This window comes from Onychostruthus taczanowskii, unplaced genomic scaffold (assembly GCF_017590055.1).
Source record: "Onychostruthus taczanowskii isolate IOZ18803 unplaced genomic scaffold, ASM1759005v1 scaffold11, whole genome shotgun sequence".
In the NCBI taxonomy this organism is placed as follows: domain Eukaryota; kingdom Metazoa; phylum Chordata; class Aves; order Passeriformes; family Passeridae; genus Onychostruthus; species Onychostruthus taczanowskii.
Genome location: NW_024497629.1, coordinates 14,495,144 through 14,507,733, shown reverse-complemented (window position 1 = coordinate 14,507,733; position 12,590 = coordinate 14,495,144). Strand labels below are relative to the sequence as shown.

The window sequence follows — 12,590 nt, the reverse complement described above, 5'->3', positions numbered from 1 at the left end:
GTAACTAGATGATGTTTAAAGTCTCTTCTAACCCAAACTATTCCATAATTCAATTCTATTTTATTATTCTGTTGGACTGGGTCCAAAGGAAAAGACCATCATATTTTCCTACTGCTTCCACTTGTTGATCAAGTTCCTTGAACTTGTTTGACTGAACTGCAACTCCAGATGATGGTGTCAGTGATGTAGGCACAGGCTCCACAGGGTTACAAGCCTTAAGGTTTGACAAGGGAAAAGAGGTTTGTGGGTGGCCAGATTGAAGAAGTTGAGCAGATGGGAACAAAGGATTTATCAGGGCCATCTGCTCACTCACATGGCTCAGCACAGAAGGACAGGACATTGTGGCCCATTCGGACCCAAGACAAATCCAGAGAGATGAAGCCAAGCTGACATCTCCTCACATGGCAGTCTTTGCTTCAGCCCTTTCCAAAGAACTGCATTTCCTTCAAAGAGTGATATCCTTAGGATGACCATTTTTATGTAATGTGCTCCTTGGTATCTAGGGAGTGAGTCCTGAGGTATGAAGGGTAGGCCAGATTCCTGAACACAGAAATAGGGTAAGGAGGGTCAGTGGTGTCATAGTTGTGGGGGCAACATACAGCTAGTAACACTCTGGAGATGAGCAATGGCCAATGGACAGAGAATGGGCTTTAGCTTGCCACAGAGGTGGCTCAGCAGCTCAGACATAGTGTTGTTGCAAACATGATGATCCAAAGACATAAACAAGGAAAGGCCCCTACAGAGAACATCAATAGGTCCATCAATTTTTTCTGGAACAAAGCAGGCAGACTTGCAACACACACCCTTCTTCCTTATTGCATATCAAAAACATACCTGTTTTTGCCAGCTACCTTGTTTGGTTAAGTAAGAAATAGCAGGTCTTCTTTTGAACTCTGCCTCTGATACGTAGAGGTAGATTTACCCTTTACCTTTATTTGGAATGGGTTGGTATTCTTCTATTGATGCAACACATCTTGAAAAAGTCTTTTATCTGTCTGTTTTCCAGTGTTTACTTACTGGCATTTCACCTAGAGATATAATCCTGAGTAATTTACCCAATATGCAATCGATACCTGGAATTCACAGGCACAAATGAAGTAATATGCTCTAAAATTTTATTCCAAAAAATTATCAGAAAAATTATGATCCACGTATCAAAATAAAAATTATATTACTTATCTCTAGATATAAACTCTTGCCAAATTGTCCTTCCCTCCAGCTTGCCAAGACTGACACTAGCTAAATGATCTGATGATTGCCTTGATATTTTAATGCTTTCATTTTATCACTATGCCTTGTAACAGCAGGAGAATGCCAATTTTGTGTGTGTGTGTGTGTGTGTGTGTGTTTGTGTGTGTGTGTGTGCACTCAGGCAAAATCTAGCATTGCAGATATTGTAACAACCAACAAAATGTAAAATACCAAGGCAAATACCAAGACAAGTAAAAGTGGAAAATAAGACAGTTATTTGCAATCATAAAGAAAAAAAATGAACAACTAAATTGCATTGCTGTATGACAGATATTATAGACTCCTGCTAGAAAACAGCAGGAAACGTTCATCTGATTGGCCAGGCTAAACTCAAATGAGCAGAGGATAAAAAGTAATACATTGGTTTGATTGTCTGACTCTTGAAACTCAAATAACTTTTACTAGATTTGTTATTATAGTCCTTTATTCATTGTTGTTTTAATATTTACATGGGTTATAAAAGCTTTACTATTTTCAAATTGTCCTGCAGTCTCAGTAAAGCAAAACAATGTGAAGAATTTTATCTTGATATGTTTATGATGGAATCTCACACAAAAGAGGAAAGAAAAAATAGGCAGTCGTATCAAAAGCAGAAGAAAGGAGTAGATCTAATATAATAAATCAGCTTCCTCTCATTGCAAAAAAGAACAAAAAGATTCTTAAAATTGGCATTTTATGCCATGACAAATGTTGTTATATGTGCTTATGTCCACTAGGCTTGTAATATTAGTAGCAAATGCAATGGAGCACCTTGAGATAATTTCTGTCTTAACAATGATTCTTGTGAGTCCCTTCCAACTCAGGATATTCCATGATTCTATGAGTCCATGTCATACCTTTCATGCATAAAGACTTAACCGCCCCCTCAACATTCCTTGCTGTCGATACAAGGAGCAACACTATGAATCCTCAGAGATCAGTCACTGCTGACTGATACAGCTCTAAATTTGAAAAGTAACTAACACTGTACTGGTAGTGTTAGTGTACTAAAGGATCCACAAGTAAGTTATATCAATACAAAATTATTTGAATAAATGCAAATCACTATTGCAAGTAACTCACTTGTAGTAATCAATCTTAGTATGTTTATAGGAACTCATTCTAGCAAAGAATGCATGAACTAAATTCTTCTTTCAATGTATTAACTATGCTTTTTGACTACTCTAAAAACAATCTTTATTTTTGTGTAAGCCTTACTCTGCTCTTAAACATGAGCACTGCAACTGCGATAACACTGCAGCATCCTAAAAATTCCAGTCTAAGCTTCTATGCATACGGTCTCAAAGGTAGGCTTGAAGTTAATATATTCAATGCATAAGAAAACAGATTTTAACCTGTTGGCTTTCTCTTCACTCTCATAAACATTAGCAGTAAGAGTCCTTCAGGCCACATTATCTCTCCCCATGCGACTTCACTGCCCTCAATGTTTTTCACTGCTGTAACCAATTTATTCTATTATTAGAGTTTAATAAACAATCTCTCTGATGATGTACAGGAAGGGAAATAATTCACCCTTCCTCTCTTGCACAGACTTCTCAGTGATAACAAGACTAAAATAGAGTAGAAAACACTACTTTTGACACTAGATCAAGTACATGTAATTGTGAATTCAGATAACCACTCTTAGGTATAAGGCGACCTTATTTGTATGCAGTGACTTCAAAGTAGGAAAAACACCTCAAATAAAACTACAGTACTAACAGCTATTGCTTTCCTTAACTGATGGAAGATTGTAACTAGCCGAAAACATACACTCTTTCAAAATAATTTTTAGAAACCCGGCAAAATAAACATATACTGTAATGCTTGTGAGATTTTTTGTGTCTCACCATGGAGCTCCATTTTGCCACCCTGCTACTTCCCAGCTGAACATCTGGACTACTCAAATATGTGGCATGGCACAGTAACTGCTAATTATCAAAAGAAGCAGCTTGAAAACTTCCTCTGATCTTCTAAGAAATGACTTTTTCCTAAAAATACAAGCCAGAGTATTGGGATTTATGTCAAGCTTATATGAGATTGTAGCAAGAGAATAATGTACACATTAGAAGTTACTGATAACTTTTTTTGGTGTATTTAATGCTAAGTGGCAAATTGCTCTGAACCAACAAATATTCACTAACTTCTCCAGACAAAGGACGTCATACACTCCTCTCACAAAAGCACAGTCTAGTAGACATTTAGGAGAAGAAACAGTACTTACTTCTATAGCTTTGGATCATTTACGATCCAAACACCAGTGTAACCAATGCAAATATTTCTTTTGATTGCTGTGTATACACTGAAGTAGAGCACTGACAGAGATGGTATAACCTAAACTGTACAAAGAAAACATAGGTGTCTAGCTAAGTACATTTAACACATGGGTACAAAATGCTTTGTGTTAAAGGGGAATTATAGTTTGAGAGTGCAGAATATAATGATGAAAAATGTTTTTACTATATGACATGAATAATTCTGCATAATTTATTTATATATAAATATATATATATATATATATATATATATATATATACACCCCCATTTATATATAAATAAATTATGCAGAAGATCTCCTTTTGTCACAAAAAACTTAGGCAAGCAAGCTATTGCAATAATCTCCCTGGATACAGCCTTTAATTTATAACAAGAATTTGTTCAATGTACATTCTGAAGATTATAAAAAACCCACTAGGTATTTTGAAGCGTGATCTTCTGATGATAAATGGAGATGACTGAGTCCATTCTCTACGCTACAATTAGGGCTTGTCTCCAAAAATACGACTGTGAATCAGCCTTCACACTTAGAATATTTGTTTCCATCTCATTTGTTTCCAGGCTTTCTGTTCATTTTGAGAAGCCTTGATGTCTTTTAAATAGAGAAAAAACAAAGGACTGCATGTTTTGAAGACTTGGAATAAATAGGAGGAATTCCTTGACATGTTTTCTCATATATTTCACATTTCCAATGCTTTTAATATGAAATGGTTTATAACTAGAGCAGATTTGAAATGTTAATCATTAGCATATATACCAGGGTGTGCAAAAGAGCAAGGAAAATCCTGGAAAATATCCTAGCAACAACCTTGTTCTGATTTAGTGCTTATTTTACTCTTGACAATCCCTACTCTCCATTTTAATTCACATACTTTGATTAGTCTTTTGCTGTCATGATAGAAGACAGATATGAGGTTTAGAGTTACTAGTATTACAAGAGTCTTGTTCTTTTTATATCCATATATTCTCTCAATTGCTGAATAAATTTTTAATCTCCAAATCAGTATTTTGAAATTCATTTGAATTTATAAGTCAGCACTTTTTTCCCAGTGCCTATTGACATGCCTGACAATATTTGTCTTGATTTAAATATGTCAGTGGAAAAAATAAAGCTAAAAAATAAAAACCAAAAAAAAACCCAAGCCAAAACAAAAATCCCAAAGCCCCCAGCTATTATCTGAAAAAGCTTCATTTCCAAAGCTTTTATATTTTTGTTCAAAATCCCATCTGGGATGGAACTAACACACCGTGAGATGGATTAGTGTATCTGTGCTGTCTCTGTCTCTGCAGACAGGTGTTACAGATGTACAGTAACCCCAGGGCTTCTCTAGGAGCTCCGGTGCTTCTCTGTGCATGTGCATACCTCCCCTATTGGCACATGCCTGCCATGCCAGGGCTTTTCAAAAGGATTTCTATTCACTACATGTACACTACACAAATCATATATCCCAAACACATGGAAGCCCTAGGCTCGTCCATTGTATTTCTGCCTGCAGTGGCACCTCTGGTCACTCTGCACCTTCATTCCTCTCTGCTCCTGTATGAAGCTGTCTTGGCAAACATTCCCCCATCAATGTGTTAAAGGAGTGGAACAGTAAAAAATGCACAAATTAACCACCCTGATAGCAAATTAACTAATGCAAATAAATGCAAATTCAATGCATTACCCTGGCATAGCATGCTAATGAGAAAACAAGTAATTTAGTCAATCAAGGAAATATGCAAATAAAAAACATCCTTTTCCAAAGTACTTTGACAGAGAAGTCTAAAAGAAATTAAATACTGCAACTGTACTTTGAGTATATAAATTACTATTTGTGTAGTTTGCAATAAGAACATTCTACCTTGTGTTTTTTTTCTGTTCCACTTGGCAAAAGCAATATAACAAAATGTATTTCCTATTTAAAAATACTGCTAAAATGTATTTTTTCTCACTAATGTGATGTTTGAAGCTTAATGCTGAAAAAACCCCAAACAACTAAAATGTACTCAGCATACTGTTGAAAATTCAACTTTATCTAATGTCAAATGGTACAACCAAGTAGTTTGTATTTCTTGAAAGATGATAAACAGCTCGCCCTTCTAAGATCTGCTGTTGCAAACAGCATTTGCCTTTCTCCATGTGTGCATCTGAGGACCACTGTTACAGTCCAAGTGTCAGATGGCAAATTGCTATTGAAAATCTGCTGCCCCCAAGGAAATCATTGTACGGGTGTTTTTGTGGATTATAAGCACCAATGACTAAACACAGCACACATAAAAAAGGGTCAGGGCCCAGTGAAAAGTACTGGTCGTCGCCTGTAGTAATAAACAGGATCAAGAGATGTAATCAAAGTTCCAGAATTAATTGCTGTAATACCAGCACTGATCAAATCAAGACACCAACATTGATAAATACCACTGTGCACAGTTGCTGTAAAGGAGATTTAAGAACAACACTAGATGCTATTCCTTTCTGAATAGTAAGTTTCAGGTTAGGAGCTGGAAGGTACCAAAGATTTCTTTGCTGCTTCCCTTGAACTTTTCGGTGTTATCTCCCAAGCTCCTTCTCTGAACAATTTAGGATACACTAATTACTTTGTAAAACATTTGAAAAGTAGACATCTGAATATTTTTCCACTGTTGTTAAATTGAATTCTACTTTTCTGCATCCGAAAATCAGAAGCAAATACTTTTATGTCAAGGAAATGGACAAACAGCTTTCTGGCAAAGCTGATTCCTTCCCATTAGTCTAATGCATTATGGAAAATGGAGCAAAATTACAGCATGCTAAAATGTTAATCTGTAAAGTTCAATCAGCAGCTGTGACACGCTTAACCCAAACACTTTTCTATGACTATATTATAAAATTAATGGAAATGCAATTACTACTTTTTAAAGAAAATCACATACTTTCTTTTATATCTTCTATATTTCTAATATACAGTCACTCACTGGGCTCTTTTACATGGATGATTACCTTCTCAAGATCTATGTTTCTGTCTCCACAATACCAATGTCAAAATAAATGTCAGTTTCTCTATAGCTAATCTAGCAAAAGTAAGCTCAAAAGTGAACCCAGTGATGTAAAAGGGATATTCAGCAGAATAGAAGCCTAAATTTTCCTTCACTCCTTCTCAAAGGACTTCATATTCTTTGCAAGTTCAACTTTCCAATTTTTATTATTACCTGGTATTTCCTAAGGGTTTGAACAAATGACCATTTCTAGCTATCTAGTACATACCATTTAGCAGAAGGAATAGCAATCAAAATTTGCATTTGGAATTGTCTTATTTCATTTGCCTGAAACAACAGAGCTTGACTAAGCTTTCCACAGTCCGACACACATTTTGTCAGGTGAAATGAATATTTTGGGTTTTGACGGACAAATGGAAGAATGCTCAAAGACTGTGTTTATTAATGTTTTTTTATTACTTGCCATCTCTAATCATGCTGTATCTACAGCAGAACATTTCTTTCTCTTTTTTGGTACCAAGCACAACTAAAAGGGCAAGGGTCTCTCTTTAGGTAGAATACTTGAAAAATTGCATGGCTTTACTCATTTTCCAAGGTCAAAAGAGAAATATAATGGAAAAAGTACAGTAATGCATTTTAAAGCTAGTAAAATTCTATAAAAAGGACCGTTAATTCATGGAGGGAAGGAGATGAACATGCTGTTCACCTGTAGCTCTGCAGTATAATTTTCATATCAAGTGTTAATGACAGGTAACCTCCCTAGAGATTTATTCATTCATTTTCTCCCAGGTACAGCGTATTAGCCGAAGACTTTTCTGCACAGCCATGATGTGAATTGCAATTAATGCTAAGCAGCCAGGGGTTGTTTGTTAGATTATTAGAGCAAGTGAAGCTGAATGACTCACTCTATGCTCTTTACAGAAAGAAGACAAGCAAGACATATGTTTATGATAGACTACCTGGATGCCTATAGAGGAACGGCGACTCTTGAGGAACTCCTCTGCTTTTGTCACCAGGATGGCCTTGTCACTGGTCCGTATGGCGGTGCTCTGGCTCTCGGCCGCGTGGCGCTGGGCAGCCGCTGTCTCCAGGGCGAGGTTCATGGCCTTGTTGCTGTCCAAGCTGTCGGTGGAGTTGTACATCCCTCGCCCGTCCTGCGGCCACGGGGATATCCTCTGAGTCCGGCTGTCATGATACGCATCCTGGGTGGATTCTGTGCTGCTCTGTGCCGTGACGGAGATCAGTGGCTTGGAAGTGGTGCGAGGGGGTACTGGTGGTGGTGTTTTCTTGTAACTTGTATAAGTTACAGCTATGGAAAAAATTGAAGAAAAAAAAAAGCAGAAAGAAAAAAAAAAAGGAAAGAGAGAAATCAAGATTAATTTGATGGAAATTTGACAATAGAAATCACCTTAAGATTGTGCTATTTAAAAGTTATGATGGTGCAACGTAGCACTCTTCATCAACTTCACTATTATTTGAAAGTGTCACTCAGAGTCAGATGGCCATCCACAGAAACATTTTATTTCAACAAGGAAGAAGGAAGGGGTGGAAATGGGTGTCCCAAACTACAGTGAAGATGAAAGAGAGTTATGTGTGTTAAGACTTGTACTGGGTAAGCACACACTGAAGCTTCTGAGATTAAAGTATAAAGCTCATAAAAGGAATAAAAGAAGATTTTTTCCCCCTGTTCTTATTGTCTGAACTGTGAGCTTTGTGGTATGCCACACTACTTTATGGCATGCCACACTATAACATTTTAAAATCCTTCCAGGTGCACTGGTTGGAATTAGGCAAGGTTGGCTACTTACTTGTGCAAGAAGCATGTATTTTAAACATTTTCTCAATACAGTTAATAAAAGGGAATTCAAGACATGTTAAAAGTGTTGTAATATATGCAAAGCTATTAAGACTTTGATGAGCAGAACAGTTCTGAAGCTGGTTTAACACAGATTCTGTCTTCCAGCATAAGGCTCAACCAAACATCCAAGACAACTCTACAGATGCAGAACTGTGCCAATACTACATCCTTACCAAATTTTAAAAATTCATAGAGATTAATATTTAATAATTAATATCACAGAGATGGATCTTCTAATTATCTAAGCCCACTATACACTTTTTCACTTTTTTTTTTTTTTGGTACCAAGAGTATTTCTGCTGTGGAAGAGTATTTTCCCCAAAGCACATACAATCATAATTCAAAATTAGCAACTGATAAAAAAATGCACTGTGGTATATCTTTCTTTATTCCTGTATGGAGAAACCAAGTCCAATTCAATTCTTGTATAGTTACAGGAGTAAGCTTGCCTTTGTCTGGTGATACTAATGGATTGACATTGCAACAGTTACTTAGGTAACCTTGGAATTTGGGTTACTTGAATCCAAAAAAGGTTCTGTAAGTGTTGCTCTTCGCATTACACAAGTATGGGCTGATGAGCAGTGCAGTCAGCCTCTCCAGCTGTGTTTTTTATATAAGGCTATGTTGCAGCCATCTGGAATTAAGAGATTGGCTTAATTAACACCTTGGACTGCTAAGCCTCTATCACCAGGCCAGCCTATGTGAACAGTGAGTATACAGAAAGTGACTCTTAAATGTTGACTCTTGATAATCTTACATCAAAGTGTTATCATACACAAAAGAGAGAAAGGCTGACCTAGGAAAGAAAACCTTCATTTAAAGAACATTTTGAATTACTATTGATGTCGCTCAGTTCTGGTAGAGATTTAGAGTCTTGCTCTGAGCTGAATGGCTCGAACAGAGTGAAACACGTAAAACATGTGAAACATGCTCTTCACAATCTGAGACTGTGTTTTTTTTGAAGTGCCATTTTGTTGTCCTATCACCAGTATTATCTCCTGTCAGTTTTGTGACCAGCAATTAAGAAAGAAAGAACTCAATATTTTCCAGATGCTTTAGGGAGTACAGAAAGTTCACAGAAGAAGGGGGAGGCTGTTAATCTTGGAAATTAAGTCAGTGTCTAATGAACTCAAGCAGTGGATCTGAGGAATGTTTTCACTAAGAGAGTTGCCATAATGCTGCTTCCCCACTCTGCAAATGCAGATGTAAATGATCAACATGCTGGAAAACATTATAAATAGAGAAAATGGGGTGAAATAGGGTGAACAATATACAGTACAGGAAGCAAATTTTACATGTAACATAAAACAGGTTATCACTGTGATAACTACTTTAGTGTTTTTACATCTGTCTTCATGTAAAAGAATACCAGTGAATAATGAAACATATGGTTAATGTGATCATGAAACATCACAAGCAGGTATAGCCCTACTACTTGAGCAGCAGATCACTTCTCTGTCTAATGAATATAAATGTTAAACTGCTCTTGCAACCCTTTTTCGCTGACTTAATCTTCATTTACATTTCTAAAAAAGAAAAATTCTTCCTGTGGCAAAACCAAAACAATTTATTGCCTTTTTATCTTTTCCCCCTTTTTTCTCCCCTTAGGACTGAATCTTTTATTCTAAAAAGTGTGATTATTTCAGTGGAGTGACATGATTTAAAGCCAAGTATTAGAGTAACCGCAGTGCTCTGGCAAGAATTTGATTGCAAACACTATACAGAAATTAAAAATCCCACAGATGTTCAACAAAGAGAAGAAACTTCCAGTAGACTGGAAGTTTGTGAGAAACTGGCTACATGTTTACAGTGAAATATTGCAGGAAGTAATTAAATTAATTCCTATGCAGTCACAGAGATCAAGTATTGAGCAGGGAATAAAAAATCCATCTCTACACTGTTAATGAGTTTGTATCTGGAATAACAGTTTCAGAGACAGAACTTTGGGACTAATTGGAGACTAACAAAATCGAGAGGACAGAGACTGCATTTGAGAGTCAAATCTTGCTACCAAATTCTATTTGCTTTAATCACTCGAGTGCTTCTAGTGAAGTAAATGGGATAACTTGGCATGTGTTGCTGATTTAAGAGAGAGCTACATAACAGATTAGGGTCTTGTTAAAGGAGAAAGTAACACAGTAATCCACAGTTTACTGTTCATGCTTGGGTTTAGATCTCTAATAAATAAGTATTGCCTTAAGGTCTGAAGCATGAAACTTAATGTCACTTGCAAATTGTTTCCATTACCAATGGCATCAGGGAATAGTCCTGGTATCAACAATAACCCTTTTCTATTGTATCTAGTTCTTGGTCCTGGCAATCGTAAATGCAACATATTATATATGGGACGAAACATTTCCTGCTCCTAATAGAAAATGAACTTTTTATTTATCATCTGCTTATGCTGATGGACAGGGGCTTCTGTCACCTTTGCACCATTCCTTACCCTGTACGTTTTATTTGCCTTAGTAGTTAGTCCAAAGCAAGCATATAAAACCTCCTCAGCACTGCTTCGTGTCTTCCCCATTTTTAGTGTTCATTCTGCAAACTCCAGAGCTGTGGAGGAATTTGCTGGCCCCACAGAGAGGGCTGGTGCTGGGCAATGCAGTCCTGGGGTGCAGAGCGCTGATGGAGGACAGTGCCCCATAGCTCCACAGGGCACTGCTGATGAAAACTGAACTGGGAACGAGAAGACTGGGATGGAGAAGTCTTGTCTTCAGTGCAGACAAGCTGAGCATCAAGGCAGCACAACAGCAGGAGATGAGAGCCAGCATGAGGCAGGCCTGTGGCAGAGCACCAGGAGGGAAGAGCTGCTGCAGGATGGCTTCAGACAGATTTAAATTGTGCGCTTAAACAGATGCCAGAGACCTGCTCCATGTGTGGACACAAAAGACGTCAATCCAGGATAATCTGCTGTTGTTTCTAGTGCTGACCAAAGATTTCTGAATTCTTTAATTTTCTGATTTCTTTAATTTTTTAGTGGCTTTAATGTGTATATCCTGAATATTCCTGGTATTTCTCTCACCAGTCCTACTGCTGAGCAATGAGGCTCAAGCAAAGTAAAAGCAACAGGCCTCTGCAATGCTGTTAATCAGTATGCAAAATCTATAGCTGCTCTGAAATGCAAAGAAAAAAGAAAGTAGATGGCACAAGACATAAATATGTCTTTTTATAAATAAACTAGAAAAATAAACTAAAATTTTCTTTCTGGATGTATTCAAAGGCTATCTTGATATAAAAAGCAGAATTTATTTTTTGCCTAATTTGATAAAGCGGGAAAAATATTTTTTTAAATTCTGAACACACATTTTGTCTCCCTCTGTTAGCTTATAATAATCAATCAAAAATTACAAAAATGGTGACAAACTGTTCTAATTCTAAACCATATGGGTATCTCAGACTCCTATTTGAATCAAAGTATTAAGTGCTTAGGTACTTGCCCCACTTCAAAATAAACATGTTCAAATGGGTCCACCAGATTTTCCTTTAAGGAAGGGCATTTAGAAAAATGGAGAGAAAACAAAATGGTTCTGTGCTGCTCCGTAGTGGGCCAGAATAAACAATGATGCAAACCACTTATAAGTTGTTCAGGAGAAATGAGAAAGTAACAATGCAGCATAACATCACCCAGTCAGGAAAAAGTGTAAAACATCAAATTAGTTTTGTAAGGATTGATATCTGAAGTGTCAGACCCTCACATGCACAGGATTGCCTACCAGTGCTGAATCTGGCACAGAGGTGGCTAGGAAGGACCTGTTCTGTAAACCACATTAATTTTTTATGTGCTCTGTGATGCCAGCCATGCAGCATCGGTCATAACCAGAATAACAGGCACTATGGCAATACTGTAGAGTAGCCAGGAAGATGATTCCAGCGCTGAAGAACTGGCAATTTGGTGGTTTGGATACACACAGTAGAAATACAAGGAAGATTTCCTGATAATTCATAAGCAACAGTTTAACTGATATAGCTGGAAGCAGAATATCCTCTTAATCTACACTGTATTTATCTAAACTTGCTAAAAGTTACTGTTGATGCAGCCATAGAAGTCAGTTATTCAGGCCATATTTCAGTGTCAGCAAAGTTTATACTAGAAATAAAATTACTAAAATAAGTCAATTTAGATATAACTTCAGGTTAGCCATAGACCTTCACAGACACAAGGCAGTAGGAGAAATGTGATCTATTTGATGAAATAGCAGTGGCTGTGAGTGACATTCAGAACACCTTTTAAAAGGCAGCCTTTTAATAAATCACCACTTTTGGTCCA

General features: G+C 37.0%; 1 protein-coding gene across 1 annotated transcript in view; it reads right to left on the bottom strand.

The window, feature by feature from the left end:
• DLGAP2 (DLG associated protein 2) overlaps positions 1 to 12,590 on the bottom strand; it is a 288,437-nt gene that overhangs the window by 21,727 nt on the left and 254,120 nt on the right. The window contains exon 9 of the mRNA XM_041420908.1: positions 7,422 to 7,771. Coding sequence (XP_041276842.1) covers positions 7,422 to 7,771 — 350 coding nt within the window. The remainder of the gene's footprint in view (positions 1 to 7,421; positions 7,772 to 12,590) is intronic.